We start from the raw sequence: 22,597 nt of genomic DNA, 5'->3' as shown, positions 1-22,597 counted from the left end.
GTAGGTTAAAACAGCAGTTTCTTTATTCCATATCATGGACAAACTGAAATCCAAGAAGCACTGGCAAACAATGCAAAATGAAAGACACAGCTGCGGCTTGAGCCAGCCATCTGGTATGTGGTGACGTCAGGTCCTAAGTCTCCACCCAACGCTGCGTTTCTCCGTACTAGGCGTCAACAGGGAAAGGAGTCTTTCTCTGAGTCTGGAGTCAATGGCAAACGAGATAAAGCTCTCCAGCTCAGTGGGTATATCTCAGGCTGCTACCTCATCATCCGAGAGACCATGAGAAAAAGCAGCCACGAGGGCCTCATTGTTCCAAGCAATCTCTTCTGCCAGAGTACGGAACTCAATGGTGTAGTCGGCAACAGTTCTCGTACTCTGTTTGATGGACATGAGGCACTTGGCAGCAGAAGCGGATCATGTGGGAACGTCAAATACCCTTTTAAAGGATGCCGCGGACTCTGGGTAACTTAAGACAACAAGTTTTTGCATCTCCCATAGAGGGTTAGCCCGGGCCAAAGCTCTCTCAGAAAGCAAAGATATCACAAACCCTACTTCACTTCTGTCCGTGGGAAATGCCTGGGGCAGCATCTCAAAGTATATCTCAACAAATTGGATTAGCAGCAAGGATGGGAAGTGTTATCATAATGGGGGATTTTAATTATCCAGACATAGACTGGGCGGAGGGAACCGCGCATTCATTTAAGGCTCGCCAGTTCCTTAATGTCTTGCAGGACAATTTTATGGGTCAGATGGTAGACGCACCAACTAGAAATAAAACATTACTGGATCTACTGATTACCAACAATACAGACCTGATCACAGATCAGAAATATGGGGCAATTTAGGTAACAGCGATCACAGGTCAATTAGTTTCAGTATAAATCACACAAATAGGAAACATGAAGGGAACACAAAGACACTGAATTTCAAAAGAGCCAACTTCCCTAAACTACAAACCTTGCTAAAAGGCATTAATTGGGATAAAATATTAGGAACAAAGAATACGGAGGAGAGATGGGTTTGCTTTAAGAGCATATTAAATAAGGGCATTAGCCAATGTATCCCATTGGGTAATAAATTTAAAAGAGCAAACAAAAATCCTGGATGGCTTAACTCCAATGTAAAAATGCATATAAAAGCAAAGGAGAAGGCCTTCAAAAAATACGAGGTTGAGGGATCATCCTCAGCATTCAGACTTTATAAAAAATGCAATAAAAAAATGTAAGGGTGCAATTAGGACGGCTAAGATAGAACATGAAAGACACAAAGCGGAGGAGAGCAAAAAAAATCCCAAGAAATTCTTTAAGTATGTAAACAGTAAAAAAGGGAGGACAGACCATATTGGCCCCATAAAGAATGAGGAAGGACATCTGGTTACAAAGGATGGGGACATGGAAAAGGTATTGAATTTATTCTTCTCCTCAGTCTTCACGAGTGAATCGGGGGGCTTCAGTAACCAAAACTGCAGTGTTTATCCTCATGACACAACACAGGAAGCACCTACATGGTTAACAGAGGACGGAATTAAAATTAGACTTGAGAAACGTAACATTAATAAATCACCGGGACCAGATGGCTTGCATCCGAGGGTACTTAGGGAACTCAGTCAGGTGATTGCCAGACCGTTGTTCTAACCAGATGGCTTGCATCCGAGGGTACTTAGGGAACTCAGTCAGGTGATTGCCAGACCGTTGTTCCTAATTTTTACAGACAGTCTATTGACTGGAATGGTACCAGCTGATTGGAGAAAAGCCAATGTAGCACCAATATTTAAAAAGGGCCCAAAAAACATCCCTGGGAATTACAGACCAGTTAGCCTAACATCAATAGTATGTAAACTCTTGGAGGGGATGATAAGGGACTATATACAAGATTTTAGTAATAAGAATGATATCATTAGCAGTAATCAGCATGGATTCATGAAGAATCGTTCTTGCCAAACCAATCTATTAACCTTCTATGAGGAGGTGAGTTGCCATCTAGATAAAGGAAGGCCCGTAGACGTGGTGTATCTGGATTTTGCAAAAGCATTTGACACAGTTCCCCATAAACATTTACTGTACAAAATAAGGTGCGTTGGCATGGACCATAGGGTGAGTACATGGATTGAAAACTGGCTACAAGGGCGTGTTCAGAGGGTGGTGATAAATGGGTACTCAGAATGGTCAAGGGTGGGTAGTGGGGTTCCCCAGGGTTCTGTGCTGGGACCAATCCTATTTAATTTGTTCATAAACGACCTGGAGGATGGGATAAACAGTTCAATCTCTGTATTTGCAGACGATACTAAGCTAAGCAGGGCAATAACTTCTCCGCAGGATGTGGAAATCTTGCAAAAAGACCTGAACAAATTAATGGGGTGGGCAACTACATGGCAATTGAGGTTCAATGTAGAAAAATTCAAAATAATGCATCTGGGTGGCAAAAATATGAATGCAATCTATACACTGGGGGGAGAACCTCTGGGGGAATCTAGGATGGAAAAGGACCTGGGGGTCCTAGTAGATGATAGGCTCAGCAATGGCATGCAATGCCAAGCTGCTGCTAATAAAGCAAACAGAATATTGGCATGCATTAAAAGGGGGATCAACTCCAGAGAAAAAACGATAATTCTCTCGCTCTACAAGACTCTGGTCCGGCCGCACCTGGAGTATGCTGTCCAGTTCTGGGCACCAGTCCTCAGGAGGGATGTACTGGAAATGGAGCGAGTACAAAGAAGGGCAACAAAGCTAATAAAGGGTCTGGAGGATCTTAGTTATGTGGAAAGGTTGCAAGCACTGAACTTATTCTCTCTGGAGAAGAGACGCTTGAGAGGGGATATGATTTCAATTTACAAATACTGTACTGGTGACCCCACAATAGGGATAAAACTTTTTCGCAGAAGAGAGTTTAATAAGACTCGTGGCCACTCATTACAATTAGAAGAAAAGAGGTTTAACCTTAAACTACGTAGAGGGTTCTTTACTGTAAGAGCGGCAAGGATGTGGAATTCCCTTCCACAGGAGGTGGTCTCAGCGGGGAGCATTGATAGCTTCAAGAAACTATTAGATAATCACCTGAATGACCGCAACATACAGGGATATGTAATGTAATACTGACACATAATCACATACATAGGTTGGACTTGATGGACTTGCGTCTTTTTTCAACCTCACCTACTATGTAACTATGTAACTTGGTTGAGAAACCCTCTGCATTGAACTGGATGGCCCCCAAATCACTGGGGAAGTGGGGCAGAACCAGACATACCTCTTATAGAGGTAATACTCAAGGTGGGTGCCTGCACAGAGATTGGCACAGCAGCAGGGACAGCCTGCAACTCAGGTTGTACTGGAGCAGCCACAGTGGGGGATTCCAGGTGAGCCGTGCGACTCAGGAGCGTTTGTAATGCCATGGCAAACTGATCCATGCGGTGGTCTTGCTCATCCAATCTGGAAAAAATATTACCAACAAGTGGATTGACTGTATCTTCTAAATTCATGGCCTTCGCCTACTGTCAGAAACCATGAACCAGACCGAGACAGAAGTACAGTAAAATCACATTTGTTTATTAATAAAAATAAAAAGGTAAATAGAGTAAGCATAGTGAAAGCATAGCCAGAGACCAGTAACCAGATTGTGTAGTCAGCCAAGCCAGAGTTCAGTAACCAGATCGGTTAATCAGCCAGGCCAGAAGTCAGGGATCCAAGTAGAGGAACAGCAAGCAGGATAAGGAGCCAGAAGGGATGTCAGCAAAGCCAGTCTTTAAACAGGAACGCAGGAGATTTCTTGTGATGTGACCAAGGCGAAGGCAGGAATGAAGTGAGCTGGAGATCTTTAAGTAGGCGGGACTGACAAGCAGATCCACAACAGCTGGTTAACTGTGGAGAGAGATGAGAGCTGGCAAGTAGCCGACAGCTGAGCAGCCAGCTCAAAGAAGGAAGGGCTGAGCCAGCCCTGACACATTGACAGTATGTTTGGGGTTGTCCTGCTGCAAAATAAAATTCGGGGCCAATCACACACCTCCCTGATGGTATGAGATGATGGATAAGTATCTGCCTGTATTTCTCAGCATTGAGGACACCATTGATCCTGACCAAATCTATAACTACATTTGCAGAAATGCAGCCCCAAACTTGCAAGGAACCTCCACCATGCTTCACTGTTGCCTGCAGACACTCCTTATTGTACCACTCTCCAGTCCTCCGTGACCAAACTGCCTTCTGCTACAGTCAAATATTTCAAATTTTGACTCCTCAGTCTAGAGCACCTGCTGTCATTTTTCTGCACCTCAGTTCCTGTGTTTTCTTGCATAGTTGAGTCACTTAGCCTTGTTTCCACATCCTATAACATAACAGCCAGGAAACTAGCATTGTCATAAGGGGGTAAGCAAAATAAACTCCTATATTTCATTCAGCACAGGTTCATGTTTACCTACTGAGAGTCTCTTAGAAATATTGTCATATGTACCTCTATCAGTCTCTTATTTTTTAGCCTCTCAAGGCAAAAACAGGAAAACTAGAGTAACAATGATCTTGCAAGTTTTCTTTGGTGCACAGATGTTGTTTCCAGATGTATTTACAGTATAATAAATACTGTACACTTTCAGCTTTCTACTTGAGCTTTTGTTCTCAATTTAATTGTTACCAATTTACATTTTACCATTATCTTCCAGATGAAGAGGAAACAACACCTCAGCTGAAGCGGACTAGAAGTGATGCCAGCTTTGTTCAGAGACGTTCAAAGCACTACAGTCCTGAAGAGATGCAGAGATTGAGGAATCACAGATTCTCCATTAATGGCCATTTCTATGATCATAAGGTAAGCAAGAAGAGAACACATATCAACAAATTCACATGACTCTATTTATTTTGGCAGTCTATGGCAGTAGTTCTTAATCCCTTAATGGCTACTATCCAAAAGATGTAGTCCCCAGTTGTTGGGCTTTATTTTGTATAGAAATAAAGTGTAAATTGCTTCATAAAACTCTCTATATTATTTAGTATCTTCTGACTTGAAAGCTAGATATCAATAAGAGCCTGAGGTATAGTAAAGTTGTCAAAGTTTAGGGTGATTTTTGCATAATGTAGTGGAACTCACAATATGTTATTGTCCATGGGGGAAACTAAGTTCAATGTATTTTTTGCAAAATCCTTTGTTTTTACAACACACACATATACTCTATATATAAATGCACAGTCATGTGAAAAATTAAGCACAGCCCATGGGAGTTCTTGATGTTTTCAGATTATCTGAACAAACATTAGATTTTTATTTAAACATGAATAATTAAATAAGAACTTTTATTTTTTAACATTTTTATCAATCATTTACAATTACAAAAAAATCATCTTATCTTTTCCTTAATAAATATCTATACATTATTTATGGGTGGAGCCCTATGTCCGATATGGACATAGATAACATTTGTAGTTAACATAAAACTTACCATCGGAAATAGACCTGGAAGTGTGGACTTACCATATGAAATGGACCTGAAAGTGTGCCTTGGTCTGCTGGTCGGTATGCCAGAATAAGGGGGCATACCCTAGTTAAAGAAATGATTATTCTGTAGAGAGAAATGAATGAAATGAATGAATGAAATGAATGCCTTGAAATGGGGATGAGAGGGTGGGTATCGCGCACAGGAAACCGACAAGCACCACAGGTGAGCGGGCTGCTTAAATACCCCCCGGGCTCCTCCCATAAATTCAGGCCACCATACTGGCCTTCCTACTTATGGGTGGAGCCCTATGTCCGATATGGACATAGATAACATTTGTAGTTAACATAAAACTTACCATCGGAAATAGACCTGGAAGTGTGGACTTACCATATGAAATGGACCTGAAAGTGTGCCTTGGTCTGCTGGTCGGTATGCCAGAATAAGGGGGCAAAAACATTCAGGTAGGGGTGTGGTTTTATTAGTTTTGGCTTTATTTATTTGAGCAAGTTTGGTGAATGCTTGTGCCGTTTCCACCTAAGGAGTGGGGACGTACAGGCGAGGTAGGCAGAGTTTCACCTGCTGAGTCTCTTGATGACGTGGTCTGGGACCCATGTCGAAATGCTGCCATGGCTGCCCCAATACTAAAGAGTGACTGGAGTGCTGACTGGGGTCGAGGTGTAGGCAGTGTAGAAGAACCCCCAGGTGTTTGATGAACTGGCAGGCACTCGAGGGTTGCCCGGAAAGGTAATAGGGGACTAGAGGTTGAGTGTTCCGGTAGGAGTGACAGTAGGCGGGCGAGTATGGTTACTGGCCACTGGACGTTGTTTACTTTATGGAGATGGATGACTATCCTGGAGCTTGATTGCTGGGTTTTGGACACTGCAGGGTGGAGGATGAAATGGTTTTGGCAGCGAGCCAACTACACAGAACTTGGCCTGCGGGATTGCTGCGGGTGAACTCGCTGGGCCGCCAGGACCCGTGGTAGGCCGAGTAAATGGCTGCTTGTATGACCAAACTGGGGAGAAGGCCCAACAGTGAACTGGTTAATATAGTAGACATGTCCCAGAAGATGGCAGCCTGGAACGAACGTGCAGTGGACATTAAACTGGTGTTGCCAGGCTAATTACACCAGCCTGCGCAAGAAGGACATAACAGAGCGATGCGGACCTGGCTTCATTAAGAGGCTCGCCTCGGACCGGATGTCGGTGGCAAGCCACGACCTGTCCTGTCCAGATTAGACCCTAGAGTTAAGCGGTTGCCATGACTGGGTGTAACTTGAAGAGGGAGGAAGTCCGGGTAAACCCGGGGTTTAGGAGTGTCTCTGGGGGCCATGTACTTGTGAACCTATGATGGCCAAAAATTGCCGCGATGCCTGTGGTGGCTGTGGCATCTGTCGCTACCTGGGGTGATAAGAGCGACGTAGGTGATAAGACCCTAGAGTTTAAGGTATAACCATTGATACACCGACCCACGTAGTACGGGACCTTCCGACATTGATATGTCCGCATTCTTAGGAAAGACTGCAGCTGCTTGTTAGTACACACCCGTGTATGGGTGAAGTCTTGGGGAACTAACCTGATACGGGTCCGTTTGTCAAGGGGGAGGCTGGCCTGCGTGGTGTTCGTTAATTCGGAGGAGGTTATTGTAGACCTCGGTTCCGGTTTATTGAGTTTTTAGAGACTACAAGCTGAAGGACATAATGGTATTACCAGCGAGTCAAGTTGTGTCTACGTAGTACCTGGCTGCCTGTGCCAGTAAAAGTGAATTGTTAGGCCGTAGAAACCACAGAGGGCCAGGTAGATGGCTGCTTGTCTAGATTGGGGAATGTCTGAGGTTTTGACATGTCCCTGAAGATGGCAGTTGTGATGGGCAACGTTTGCCGTTAGCTGTGGTCTGATGCTTCTGGACGCCACATAGAAAGGATTCTACTGTATGAGCCGTAGACACGGATGACTCTCTGCTGTCCTGTGAGGGCAAGAAATGCTGGATGTAGGCTAGGTATAGCCTGATGATGTTATGAGGAGCCAGCTGTGTGTGGCAATACGATACCTGGTGCGGGGTGGAACCTGAACTCAACTGACCTAAGCGAGATGTGATACAGAAATTGATGAATGGCTCGTATGAAATGCCACTGGAGACAAGTGGCCGATTAAGTGCCACTGAAGATTGATGTGTGACTGATTGTGTGCCACTGGAAATGTGTACTAACTGCAAGAAGTCATGCTAAGATGCGAACCCTGCAATGATTGCAAGAGTTGTGCTTAATACGTGTTTGCAACAATTGCCAGGGAGTTTGTGTCAATGGAGATGTGTTTGCCGTGACTGCATGAAGTCCGTATTACTGCATGTGCTTGCACGGGCTGCAAGGAGTTATACTTGGATGCGTGTTTGCAACAATTATAAAGTTGTGTTTGGATGCGTGCTTGCCATGATTGCAAGAAGTTATGCTAATATGCGTGTCTTGTAATGATTGTAAGATTTGTGCTTGAATGTGTGCTTGCAACGATTGCAAGGGAGTTCCTGTCGGTGGAGATGTGTTTGTAGTGACTGTGAAAAGTTCGTATTGCTGCATGTGCTTGCAAGACTGCAAGCGTTAAGCTTGGATGTGTGCTTGCAATGGCTGCGAGAAGTTGTAATTGGATGCGTACTTGCGACGATTGCAAGAAGTTATGCTTGAATGCATGCCTGCAACGTTTGCAAGAAGTTTTGTGATTGGATGCGTGTTTGAAATGATTGCAAGAAATTGTGCTTGGATGTGTGCTTGCAACGATTGCAAGACGTTCTGTTTGGATGCGTACTTGCAACGATTGCAAGAAGTCATGATGGGATGTGTGCTTGCAATTGCAAGAAGTTATGTTTCGATGTGTGCTTGCAATGAAATGCAAGAAGTTGTGTTTGGATGCGTATTTGCGATGATTGCAAGAGGTTATACTTGGATGTGCAGTGACTATGAGGGGGTATAGTCGCGAGGCGAAGGTTCCAACGAATGAAATCAGGACCATGACTGAGCTTCGAAGGAAGACGGGGTGTGGCCCCCCCTTTTTTTTTTTTTTTTTTTTTGACTGACCTAGAGGAAATGACAGATGAGAACCGGTGGAGTGTTTGACTACCTGGTTTGAAAGGTAATTGTAACATGTTTAAGCGACAGGTGCATGGCATTAAATAAATGAGTGAACTGTTTGTGCCATGACAAAGGCACGAATCGGTGTGCCATGACTGCGCAAATGAGGCTGCACCAACTGGGGCTTGCCAGGATGAATGGATGTCTGACAGATGCCCTGAATTTGAATCGGGGCGCGGCATGCGACAGCGAAATAAATGAAATGTTTGCCTTAGAGTGAAATGAATGAGAAACGTTTCGCCATGACAGAGGCACGAATCGGTTGTGCCGCAGCTGCGACTGACTGCGGCCTGGACTCTGGAGCATATACTGAAATGAGGCAAAGAAACGCTGGTGCATGCCGGTGTTCTGCCATATACTGTCCTCGTATCAGATAGTGTCCGCCTCGTACTGCGCAGGCGCAGCGCCTGCGCAGTACGGAGGAGCAGGAGATGCCGAAAATGGCCGAAGTTGATCAGCTGACCATCAGCTGTACACGGCGCTCGGGCACCTGTTAGCGATGGCTGTGTAAGAGGGCCCCTCGCGGGCTCGCTTCGCTCGCCACGCTTCGGGCACGGCCTCGCTGCGCTCGGCAAATATTTATTCTAACTCTATGTCCACTTGGATAGTAGGGAATGATCCTGGACATAGGGTAAGAATAAATGCGCAGGCGCCGTGTACAGCTGACGATCAGCTGTTGAACTTCGGAGACTTTCGGCGTCTCTTTTGTCCTCCGTACTGCGCCTGCGCAGTACAGGGAGGACACTATATGATAGGGGACTGAATTCGATAAGACACCGGAATAAGTTGGTGCATCACGGATGCGACTGGATTTGAATTGGAGTGTGGTATGTAACCGTGAAATGTTTGTCCTGGCAAAGGCACGAATTGTTTATGCCGCAACTGATAGCTAACCAAGTTCTGATGCAGGTGTTGGCTGGGGCCGTTTGTATGGTGTTTGCAATCTTTGTGACAATGAAATGATTCGAAATGTTTGCCTTGATTATGAAATGAGTGAACTCCCTGACAGAGGTCCGGCCTGGTCGTGTCGTGACTGATTCGACCATGAACCGGGCTCTGGAGCATGTATTGAAATGAGGCAACTGAAAACATTGGTGCACACCGGGACGAATCGGTGCCTGTTTGATGCATCTGGATTCGAATCGGAGCGCAGTATGAAATGAATGAGAGAAATGATTACCTTGACCGAGGCTCGAATTGGTTGTGCCGTGTTCTGCGACTGGCAACTAACCGAGCTCTGGTATAGGTATGGATACGGTCGAAACAAGCGAGGCATTCCGTGACGACTCGGTGCATCTCAGATGCGACTGGTTTCGAAACGGTGATGCGTTGTGGGAGTGAAATGGTAGTAATTGCATGACAGAGATACGGATCAGTCGCCCGATATCTGCGACTAGCTATGATCCGGACTCTGGAGCATGTTTCAGAAATGAGGCCGAGCCCTGGGGCACGCCGTAACGAATCGATGCATGGAAGATGCAACTGGATTCGAAGCGGAGCGCGGTAAGTGCGGTGTAACATATCGTTTGCCATGACGGAGGCTCGAATCGGTCGTGCTGTTGTAGCGACTGACTACGAATCGGACTCCGGAGCATGTACCGAAATGTGGCCAATCCTGGGGCACGCCGAGACGAATCGATGCATTTCCATGCGACTGCATTCATGTCGGAACGTGATACGTGGAAATGAACTGATAACCATGACAGAGGTACGAATGACTGATAATAACGTAACTCTGGAGCATGTATAGAAATGAGGCCAATCCTGGGGCACGCCGAGACGAATCGGTGCACTTCCATGCGACCGCATTCATGTCGGAACGTGATACGTGGAAATGAAATGATAACCATGACAGAGGTACGAATGACTGATAATAACGTAACTCTGGAGCATGTATAGAAATGAGGCCAATCCTGGGGCACGCCGAGACGAATCGGTGCACTTCCATGCGACCGCATTCATGTCGGAACGTGATACGTGGAAATGAAATGATAACCATGACAGAGGTACGAATGACTGATAATAACGCAACTCTGGAGCATGTATAGAAATGAGGCCGTAATAACTGGGGCACACCGGAACGAATCGGTGCATCTTTTGGTGCGACTGGATTCGAATCGGAGCGCGGTAGGTGACTGAAATGAGAAATGTTTGAAATGATTTGAAATGTCAGAAATGAGTTTAGAAATGTTTCAGAAATGAGAAATGATTGGTATCGAACTGACTTGATCCGATAAATTGCAAATTGCGACTCGCAATGGCTGTCTACCGACGCATATCTATTTATTTATTTATTTATTTTTTTAAATACCGACATGCTAGAAATGAAGCGACGTCTGCGTCGCGGTGCTGTCGAAATGGTAACATATCGAAAGTACGAGCGATATACATTGCAGTTTGTGAAATGCGAGTGAAACGAAAATTTGAAATCACGGTTTAGTGACATGATATGAAAACGAAAAGTCCGACGGGACCTTACCTGCGACAGCCAAGCCAGACGCGTGGTACAAACTACGAACGAAAAACGCGGACTTCGAAGGTTTTGAGTACGAAATATCGAATACGGGAACTTGCGAGGCAAGAACTTGCGGACGCTGGTATATCGAATAGTCGGCCTAGTGACGTATATCGCGCACAGGAAACCGACAAGCACCACAGGTGAGCGGGCTGCTTAAATACCCCCCGGGCTCCTCCCATAAATTCAGGCCACCATACTGGCCTTCCTACATAAATACACCCACAAAGACAAGAAGGGAAGGCAAACATATAAGGTGTATATTTCTATACAACCAAGTTACATCTTTTATCCTTCCTTCCCCCCTTCCTGTTTTCTTCTTTATTACCCTTTTCTTTCGTTTTTTCTTTTCTCCTCTCACCTTGCCTCTTTCTCCCTTTCCATCATTTTTCTCCCCCTTCTTGCCCTTCCTATATCTTGCATTTTCTCTCTTAGATTAGGCATTTTTGTCTCCAGACCTCTAAGCTTACCCCTTGCCAACTAAGCAAACCAAACTAAACTTGTGCTTTGTGCTAAGTGCAATCAGTAAAGGTGGACTACTTAAATTGGTTCTAAAGGCAAGCCATTTTTTACCTTAATGCATAATGCATTCCCTCCATTAAAGTAAGAAAATGTCCCAATAGCTTTATCACAGTAGCAAAAAATTACTTTTTGTAGCCATTTTATATAGCTGGCCAGCAGTCTCTGATATCAACACAGTAACATTTTAACCACTTCTACAATTCACATATGTTTTTGGGTTTCCTTGCATAAAATGCTTGTATCAATATCCATCTACAATATTTCAATGGGAATTTACTACAGGTATTTATATAGCACCAACAATTTACACAGTGCTTTACATATTGTGCATTCACATCAGTTCCTGCCCTCAAGCAATTTACAGTCTAAGGTCCCTATCTCACATGCATAAATACACGTACAGGGCCAATTAATCTACCAGCATGTCTTTAAATGTGAGAGGAAGCCTATGCAAGCAAAGGAAGAGCACCATACAGATAGTGTCCTGCTAGGATTTGAACCAAGGACCCTAGCCCTGTAAGGCAGAATTGCTAATCACCAAGCCAATGTGCTTGATGGATCTGCTAGTGTGCTTTGGATCACTATCCTGTTCAGAGATAGATTTCAAGTTCAATTTCAACTTTCAGACAGATGCCCTCACATTCTCATCAACACACTTTGTGATGATCCGGAATGTAAAGTTAACTTGATAGTGGTGAGCTGTCCAGGCCCTGAAGCAGCAAAGCAACCTCAGACCATAACATTTCCACCACCATGCTTCACAGTTTTTATGAGGTTCTGAAATACTGTCATCGGTTTGTGTCAAACATGTTTACTTTTACTGTGACCAAACAGCTCTATCTTTGATTGATCAGTCTTCAGCACATTGTTCAAGAAAGCTTGTTTTTTGCCTATATGGCAAACTGTAATCTGGCTCTAATGTCCATTTATGGACAGCAAAGATGTTTAACAAATTTTGTATGTAGGTTGAATTGGAACAAATTCTTTCTAAATGTAGATGCATTTACTTTGACCCCAACTGTTGCAATAGTTACCTGAGTACCCAGCGATGAAATGTTGGGTTTCTTGGGCACTTTTAGCATAAAACAGCCAGCACTTGGATTGTATTTGCTGGGTTTGACAGTCCTGGACAATTGTTTGAAATCTATGCCACTTCTAGATGATTTTCTTTACAGTGGAATGAATGATTTAAAATCAGTTGACAATCTTTTTAAATCCATTGCCAGAATCATAGACATCAACAACTTTCTTTCTGAGAGCCTTAGAGAGATCTATTGATCTTAGCAAGATGACACCACACATGTCAATAGCAGAGAACACCAGACACTAGATATCTGAGGTTTAAGTAGGTTCCCCCTCCCTAAAGATGTTTTAGTTATTGGCACATAATCTGTAACACCCGATTTACCTTTTCCATATGATAAATCTGCATTTTTGTTTAATAAGATCATGGAAATTGATACACCATATCAATTGTATGCGTCATTTGTTCAAGTATATCATCTTTATCTATAGGCACAATTTGAATCAAGGTCTAAAGCTGGCCATACATTATACAATATTCTTATTCAATTTGCTTTAGATTTACCTTCAAGTACGTAGTGCAAGGGCCTGCCTGATTGCATACAAATTGAAAGTGTTTAGGCTTGACCTCATATTATATGGTTTTGATGAATCTAAAAGAAAATAGTACAAGACAGTTGTATAATATATGGCCAGCCTAAGGTTTTCCTGTTCAAATATAGTGAAAATGTCAACCGTTTTCATGGGGTGTACTACTTGTCATATTGAGATACTGGGAAAAGGTGGCAGGGCTTGTACATTAAGAGAAATTAATCCATGAGAAATGATATTCCGTGCAAACTATAGTTCTTAGTCTTTGTTTAAAAATGTTAAAACCCAACTCCAGACACAGGTAACAACAAAAATAATTTTTTTTTTAAAATGAGGAAGGATTAGAACCTTTGTAAGTATGTTATTGCTGAATTTGTCTACATAAGCCAGATTTCCCCTCACTTTCTGTCCAGGTAATAGATGTCAGACATACAGTAGCAGAAGGGGGCTTTTCCCTATAGGGACACAGACAGCATTACAAATCTGTCAGAATAATAATAATTAGGGACACTTAAGAAAAGTTCTATCCCTTCCCTGTGCCACTCAAAAAAAAATTTTGCCTGGATTTGGGCTTTACTTATGATTTGTTTGTATATATCTGAATAGAAACTTTTAATTGTGGGTTATGTTGTATTCTGTTTACATAAATGTATGACTCAGAGGGTTGGCCGTGTCATTGCCAGCATCCCTTGTAATTTTTAGAACTAGATGTGTACCTCAAAATGGGATTTTAAGGGCAATGCAGAAATTGGCAGTGTTGAATTATAGTTAAAAAGAAGTTTATTGATACAAAAATGAATAGGATATACATGAACATACACATTGATCTAGTTAAGAATAATTATAAAAACATCAGATATATGGAAACATATGATGCATCCTACTGCTAGTTACAAGTACCACCCCCGATAGTTGTGATGGCGTCCTGATAGCAGATTTCCAACGCGTTTCAACTTATTGTAAGGATAAAGTCTTCCTCAGGGAGGGACTGCATCACATTCTAAAATTTTAAGTAACAGCATGATTATTGGTATATACTTAAATATTTGTTTGTTACCTATATCTACAGAAATCGCATTACAACAGAAAAGTATTATATGCGACTTACATTTGCGACTACAGAAATCGCATTACAACAGAAAAGTATTATATGTGACTTACATTTGCATTTAACTGTGAAAAATCGCTTTCCCAGTGCTGGCAGGGGTCCTAACACGTGATTGTCAATGCTGCTCAAATATCCTCTACGGGATGGCCTGGTATATTGTGAAGAAACCAGTATTTGGCAGTCGTGATAATTAAACAACTGAAAAACATGAAGGTATAAGGGAAATGCTAAGAAATTGAACATCAAAAAGGTAAAAGAATGGAAATAATGGTGATTCGTAGGGGAAATAAGGTTCCCCAGAGCCATCATAGAGTAAAAGAGATCAAATACCTTAAATTGATTGTGTCAGGTGTATTGTTCCAAGTGGCAGGGAGCTCTGGTCCTGGAGTACCTCTCTGTAACAAAGCCAGTTGTGGAATGCTGCCTGTGGCCATCCCTGGCGTCCTAATATATGGGGTGTGGGCGTGGCTAAGTGATGGGCGTAGCCCTATTCTAGGTAGAGTCTCACATTCATTGGTGGTGCAGTGGAGGGGGTGCGACTTCAATTGGCTGCTGTCACTGTTTAGAGGAAGCACCTTTGTACAATGTATTGAGGGGAAGCGTCCAGAAGCTTCCCTGTTGTCTAGGTAGCAGACGCTTGGACCTCCTCCAAAAAAAAAAAAAAATTCCTTTTCTCCTCCCCGTGACGTGAAGCCTACACGTAGCCCATGTAGTATGGGCTCGGGGTGAGGCGGGGAGAGAGGTGCGTCTGGTTGCCAGGGCAATGTGCATATGACGTTGGGGTCACATGGCCCCGACGTCAGTTCCTAAAAGAGGGAGGGGCGCCGTGTGACTCCACAGCGCTATTGAGCAGTCTTATCCATGTTAAACCAGGAATCGGGGCATAGTAGCCCCGCTGTCTGACAAAAAAGTATCAGACTATGCACAGCGGTATATGGGGTACTGTTCTATGCTGATGTCATAGATGTCACCAAGATATACAGTGACAAGTATGACAAAAAGTAGCAGGTCTATACTCCCTCATTAGAGATGGAAAAAGGAAGGAAGAAAAACAACAAAAATAAATTTTTTTTAAAAATGAGGAAGGATTAGAACCTTTGTAAGTATGTTATTGCTGAATTTGTCTACATAAGCCAGATTTCCCCTCACTTTCTGTCCAGGTAATAGATGTCAGACATACAGTAGCAGAAGGGGGCTTTTCTCTATAGGGACACAGACAGCATTACAAATCTGTCAGAATAATAATAATTAGGGACACTTAAGAAAAGTTCTATCCCTTCCCTGTGCCACTCAAAAAAAAATTTTGCCTGGATTTGGGCTTTACTTATGATTTGTTTGTATATATCTGAATAGAAACTTTTAATTGTGGGTTATGTTGTATTCTGTAGTATTGCATTAGCCAACTGATTTTTGCTTACTGTTTATTGTCTGTGTACTTGTATTGATGATGCAGAGGGACTTGGATTGCCCTGCTTCCAGACACTTCATTGCAAAAATGTACCGTATAGAAATTAGTAAAGTTTCTGACATTGAATCAACTACTTTGGAGAAACAAGGCAGTTATAGGGATGAATATATAAGAACCAGTGCGCAAAAACCCAATGTACACAGAAAGTTACCAAACTGACGGTAAAATACCAGATAGAGAGCTGCCAACATAGATAGGTAAACTCAATTCCCCAAGATAGATAATGGATAAAGATATGTGGCGCTACTCCATCAATCAGTGATAAATAAATAATCCAAAATCACAACTAGAATAAACTATGCTGTCGGATGAAGTACACACAATGGGCTCCACCTTGTATATAGTTATAGGCCTAGAGATGAATATCGCCGTACATAAGTAAATCAAAGAAAAAAAATTTATGCAATAAACACAATAAATGGTGAATACCAGTAATCAAAATGCTTAGAATCAAATGTGTGATTATAGTGCTCACATGAGTTGAATAAAAATAATAATATCAACCACCTCTCATCAGGTGGCAAAAATAAACCTGTGAATATAGTGAACTGGCTTCCCAGGCTGAAAAACACACTAGAACTCCATAAACAAACAGTGTCCAATGTATCGCAGGCACCAGCTGAAGATCAAATCATTTCTAGTACTGATGTCAAAAATACGTAAATCTTCAGCGTGAGCTAAAAAGTGGATGTATTAGACCAACATACAGTGCAAAGAGTCCCTACGGTGACCGTAGGGACTCTTTGCACTGTATGTTGGTCTAATACATCCACTTTTTAGCTCACGCTGAAGATTTACGTATTTTTGACATCAGTACTAGAAATGATTTGATCTTCAGCTGGTGCCTGCGATACATTGGACACTGTTTGTTTATGGAGTTCTAGTGTGTTTTTCAGCCTGGGAAGCCAGTTCACTATATTCACAGGTTTATTTTTGCCACCTGATGAGAGGTGGTTGATATTATTATTTTTATTCAACTCATGTGAGCACTATAATCACACATTTGATTCTAAGCATTTTGATTACTGGTATTCACCATTTATTGTGTTTATTGCATAAATTTTTTTTCTTTGATTTACTTATGTACGGCGATATTCATCTCTAGGCCTATAACTATATACAAGGTGGAGCCCATTGTGTGTACTTCATCCGACAGCATAGTTTATTCTAGTTGTGATTTTGGATTATTTATTTATCACTGATTGATGGAGTAGCGCCACATATCTTTATCCATTAAGGCAGTTATAGGGAACCTGGCAGGTTAGAAATATGGAGTCTGCTATTAAAGACTTTTTGAAGTTACAAACACAGTCATTGGCGTGCCTTCTTTACTATTTATGGAATTGTTGACCTAGATTGTACATACATACCAGGTGCCTAAGAGACTAGATGTTGTAGCTATCATGTGTCTATCCAGACAGTTTTCTTTTTAATGTTTGTTATCATGCATTTTTTACACAATATTAGTACAGTATTAGTGTAGCTTACCATAGGTAAATGTAATTATGTTTATCCTATATAGGTTATTATCTCTAATATAATTTACTGTATCATGCTACATTTAGGATCATGGAGTATAAAGGCTGCCCATCTCAGTTTTTTTTTCCTTCATAGAAGCCTGAGTGTGCATAAAAAGTGCTACAGCAATACATCAAATTATAAATAATAAAATAACAAGTGGTATTATGGGAAGAGGTCAAATGACAGATTTCCGCTTTGTTTCCTTTCAGACTTCTGTATTTACTCCAGCGTACAGTTCAGTGACAAATGTGCGTGTTACCAGCACGATGAATACATCCCAGGTTTTAAACCTGCTGCTTAAAAAATTCAGGGTAAGCATGAAGAAAAATTAATAATTAAGAAAAACTAGTTCATAGTTTATTTCGATGAATCAACCACCAATTTTTCCAGCATAATCACATTTTCACTTTTATTCTATATATAAAACAAATATAAAAGAAAAAAAAAAACACATAAAGGTGCATTTTCCTGCTTATATCTAAAAGAAAGTGCTGGTATTGTCATTAGCAACCAACCGGACTGTAGCTGCTGTTGAAGTCCAACATAAAAATAAATAAATAAATAGAATAATGGATTTAGGGCCAGTTAACACTAGAATGCACGTGTCCCTGTGTGGTTCTGACAACCCATTCATTTCAGTGGGCTGCCAAACATATTGAAGTGTGGAGAAAGGAGTGCAAGCACTACCTTTTCATATCACACTGCACCAAACTGCATGGTACTGCGGTGCCATATGGTTTGGTGGCCGCAAATGCGCTGCATTTGCAAAATGTGTTTAGGGTGCCATTAGCAATTAGTGGCCCCCATGTGCGTCTCTCAAGTGTAGCACAAGCGGTGTGGGAAGAGCACACAGAACACGCCTTTCCCGCACAGCATTCCGGTGTGAACAGTCCCTCGAAGTGAAAACAAGCTCCTGAATAATTTCTGTGTGAAGCAGAAGTATTGTAGTCCTACACCAAAAGCGTATTTCCTTTGCTTTTTACAGCCTAACATATTCATATAAATAAAGTGTCACTGCGCTGGGATGTATGCTCCAATTACTTCTTTATAAGCTGCCAGAAAACAAGGAACCACCAAGAAAGGAACAAAAAAGGTGGGACAGGGGTTGGATAATCTGAAGAGAGGGGAATACATGGATTATAGTATACCAGTACAGAATATATTTTTCCTGCCAAGACGAGAGGATGAGTATTATGAAAATAAGCCGCCCGCCTGGCCATGTCATTCATTCGCAGTGTTCTGTGAATATGAAAACTACAAGTACTGACAAGCTTTGCAGCTGTCAGCTTGTAGTTCTCAATGAACTACCAGGGCACTGTTGAGCAATCTAGGTAGTTCATTGAGCTTCCTGTGATTTGGTAAGTGCCTGCTCATACCTGAGATATGGGCAGACAGCTACACAGACAGTCTGCAGGACCGTCTCATTACACCCACAATCTGTTGATCGTGGGTGTGATGCTTTACAGGCTCCTAACAAAAAAAATATTAATTGCATATTTTTTACCTGCAGAAAAATGTGCATGTATTATTTTTTTTGTAAAGGTGAACTTTTAACCCTCAAATAACTGATAAGTTTGTTGAAGTTTTTATAAATATTGTCATTGATGATTTGGAGAAATTGAAGCAAAAAAAAAAGAAGCAAATCCTAAAAATGTTCAGAGGGGAATTTGCAGACTGGACAAAAAAAAAAGAGTTTTTATGAGAGCAGGAGACAAGGCAAGGGGTGGGGGGATGGGGGACTGTGGTTCTGAAAAAATGAGGACTGCATTGTTGAGATAGATCGATTTATTAAGTGATAAAACGTATGAGATTTTGAATAGTCATCCCACTCTGGAATATAAGAAAGATTTAAACGTATTGGTTAGGAAAGGGAAAAGGAGCAAAGTGTTGGATAAAAAAGAGGTAGAGTATTTGGTTCCCTCTGCATGTTGTATTCCGGTCATATATATTGCCCTATACTGACAAAAGACAGGTAGGACCAATACTCCCAGAGCTTCCAACGTTCATGTATAGAATGGGTCCTACTTCAAGAGATATTCTAAAGTTGAATGTGGTTGACCCTCTGCAAAAAAGAGCTGTGATTTTTTTGGACTCAAAAAGGGGTTTATGCATGTTGAAGATGCTGCGCTTTTAAAGAAACCAGAGGAATCGAGAAGAAAAAAGGAGTTTAAAGCATTCACAACTGGTTTAATGCATGTCATTCCTTTTATCTCATGTATGACCGAGGGGGTAGTTTACATGCTAGAGTGCCCTTGTGGCCTTACCTCCAGGAGTCTGGGGAAGTGGCAGAACTACCAGGGTTGAAAGATTTGCACTTCTGACCAGGCCTTGGATTTCCGCCACTGTGGGGGCCACAAAAGCCCAGAATGTGGCTCCAGGGTTGTTGGTTGCAGTTATGAGCAGAGAGTTTCTATTAAACTCACTCTCACACTGACCGAACCCAACACTGACAGTCCCCCCCTCCTCCCGCCCCTCTCCTTCCATGTGTGTCCACGGGCCAGGGCCAGTACAAGGGGTGGGCGAGAGGGGCGGGTGCCCTGGGCGGAGTGTGAGAGGGGGCGGATTTCTCCCCTCATTCTGCTAGCTGACTCTGAGCATAATGCTTGAGCCGCTCGCATTGCCACTGCTCCCTCCCCCTGCATCCTCATTAGCAGGTAGGAGAGCGACTTCAGGAAGGACTGAACCAGCAGGGGAGGGGCGGACAAGCCTCCCATTATCTCAGTAACCGTGAAAAAACAGACTGATTTCTCCCGTCCGTAGGACAGGAGAATCAGTCTGTAAATTGTGAGACTGGTGGCTGCAGCTCTGTAGTGTCTGTGACACTTGCACAGCCCAGCGAACACATCACCCCCCCCCCCCTCACTGATGGGAGATCAGGGAGGAATACAGCTCTTCTCCTCCTCCCACCTCTGCTCCTCCAGTGACTTCCCGCCCACACTATCCCCGACGTGCAGATGTATCTGAAGTGAGGGGATGTGTGGGCGGGAAATATGAAAACAGCAGCTGCAGATTCCTCTGTGTGCCAAAGATGCCTGATCTTCCAGCCTGGACCTGGGTGAGTGTGCAACTGTGCACACTGCAGTACACTGTAATCACTGAACTGTCCTTATCTCCATCCCCCATCTGTCCCCCCCCCCCCCCCCCTCATGTTCTTTCAAGATATTCACTAACTTTCACTTTCAAGACTGGCAATAGATGGTACAAATTTCTTTCCAGCAACCACAGATTGCAGGGAAGAAATTTGATTCCTCCATTAGCACAGTCAGTGCTGACGGGCGAATCCCTTCCACTGAGCAATTGTATTGTCCCAACAAACAGTGATTATCACTAGCAGATATAGCAACCGCTAGTGATAATCATAAGAATATCCGGCAGGGCTGGTTGTACCCAATTTTATCGATCAACTTGCTACATTCAGCCTGCCCATTAATGGTTCAAATCTCAGCCAGTTCTCGCTGAAACAGCTGAAATTTAATAATTTGCTTACTGGGCACTTAAACCCCCCTCCTATCCAGACCAATTCTCAGCTTTCAGCGCTGACGCATTTTGAATGACAATTACACTATCATACAACACTGTACCCAAATGAAATTTTTTATAATTTTTTTCCCACAAATAGAGCTTTCTTTTGGTGGTATTTGATCACCTCTGCGGTTTTTATTTATTGTTAAAAAAATGTAAAAAGACCAAATAAAAAAAAAAAAAAAAAAAAATATATATATATATATATATATATATATATATATATATATATATATATATATATATATATATATATATATTTTTTATTATATTTTGTTATAAAATTTTAAAATAGGTAATTTTTCTCTTTCATTGATGTACGTTGATGAGGCGGCACTGATGGGCACTGATGGGTGGCAATAATGGGCACTGATCAGTTACACTGATAGGAAGCACTGCTAGGTGGCATTGATAGGTGGCACTGGTGGGCACTGTGAGGTGGCAATGGCAGGTGGCACAGATGAGGCATAATTGCCTGTTCCTCTGCCCCTTGCAGATGAGCCAGTGATCATTTTTTTTTTCTCCTCGCGCTGTCAGCGTGAGGAGAAAAAAAAAAGATCACAGAGCTTTTGTTTTGATCATGTGATCAGCTGTCATTGGCTGACAGCTGATCACATGGTAAGGGGCCGGGACTGTCCCCTTACTCGGATCAGTGATCACCTGAGTCTCAGTGACTCGGTGATCACAGCGCGCGCAGGGCACATGCACAGGGGAGGCCTCCCGGAGCACTGTGGCCGTCATTCGGCTATAGCGCAGATGTCAAGAGGTTAAACTATCTATGGCTGGTCTTAGCTCTTAGGCAGCCCATACATTGATCACTTTTTTCATTCAACTATTAGGTTGAATGAAAAAAAAAAAAAAGTTCCAATTCCCCCATCTACACATTCCAGGTGGAAGGGGGAATTCTCCGACTGTGGACCAGTGGTGGAATCCATCGTGGTGGTGTATAGAGCCAAAAAGATTAGAATTAAAGTGGGGGTCCACCTATCTATCTTTTTTTTTTTTTTGAGTTCATTCACAAACTTTTCTTCTCAGCATTACATACTCACATATTGTGTGTAATATGTCCGCCTGTGTCAGATTTCGTCGGAAAGAATAACTTATATTATTCACTGCAGGCGGTTTTCATCTTCATTGTGGGCATTTGAAGCCCACAAGCATTTATTTCCTGGATGCGATGAATGCTGTGCTCCCAGCATTCACTGCTCATTCCCGCACATGCTCAGTGGCATCCTGGGAAGCCTGCGACTAGCTCCCAGGAGTCTGTGCGGAGTCTGGGAGAGGCTAGAAACACGCCTACTCCCACGGGAGGAGAACCAGGAAGTGCAAAGAAGAATAGAAAAATAAAAGGTAATTACGGCGATTTAAATTTTTTTAAACGGCATGTCAGCATCTAGGCAAGGAAGAGAATACATACAGATATTGTTCAAAGTTTGGGTGGAACCCCGCTTTAAGTCAATGTCCCAATATTTATGGACCCGGCTGTACATATAATTAAAATATGTGAGTGAACTCTGTTTCTATCGCATTAAACCTAATTGAATTTGTATTGTATTAAGTATATTCTTGTTTTGAAAAGACATTGATTCTTTCTTAAAAACGGGGGGGGGGGGGGAGGGTGCAGTTTGCCATCTTCGCCCTGGGCACCAAATGGCCTTGTCACAGCACTGCCACGGGTCACATTCCAATCCCCGGCAGCGCTGTACTTCACAAAGGGGATGAGTGGGAGGGAAAGCCCAACAGCCGGGAACTAGATAGTGGAGGCAATGTGCAATGTTACA

At 42.7% G+C, this 22,597-nt stretch overlaps 1 protein-coding gene across 14 annotated transcripts in view; it reads left to right on the top strand.

The window, feature by feature from the left end:
* Window positions 1-22,597, top strand: part of RASSF4 (Ras association domain family member 4) — a 683,776-nt gene that overhangs the window by 505,635 nt on the left and 155,544 nt on the right. For all 14 annotated transcript variants that reach the window (XM_073596936.1, XM_073596950.1, XM_073596935.1 and 11 more), the window contains 2 exons: window positions 4,655-4,800; window positions 17,504-17,605. In XM_073596936.1, the coding sequence (XP_073453037.1) occupies window positions 4,655-4,800; window positions 17,504-17,605 (248 nt within the window). The remainder of the gene's footprint in view (window positions 1-4,654; window positions 4,801-17,503; window positions 17,606-22,597) is intronic.

This window comes from Aquarana catesbeiana, linkage group LG08 (assembly GCF_042186555.1).
Source record: "Aquarana catesbeiana isolate 2022-GZ linkage group LG08, ASM4218655v1, whole genome shotgun sequence".
NCBI lineage: Eukaryota > Metazoa > Chordata > Amphibia > Anura > Ranidae > Aquarana > Aquarana catesbeiana.
The sequence above is the reverse complement of the archived record's forward strand: the minus strand, read 5'-3'. Positions and strand labels throughout refer to the sequence as shown.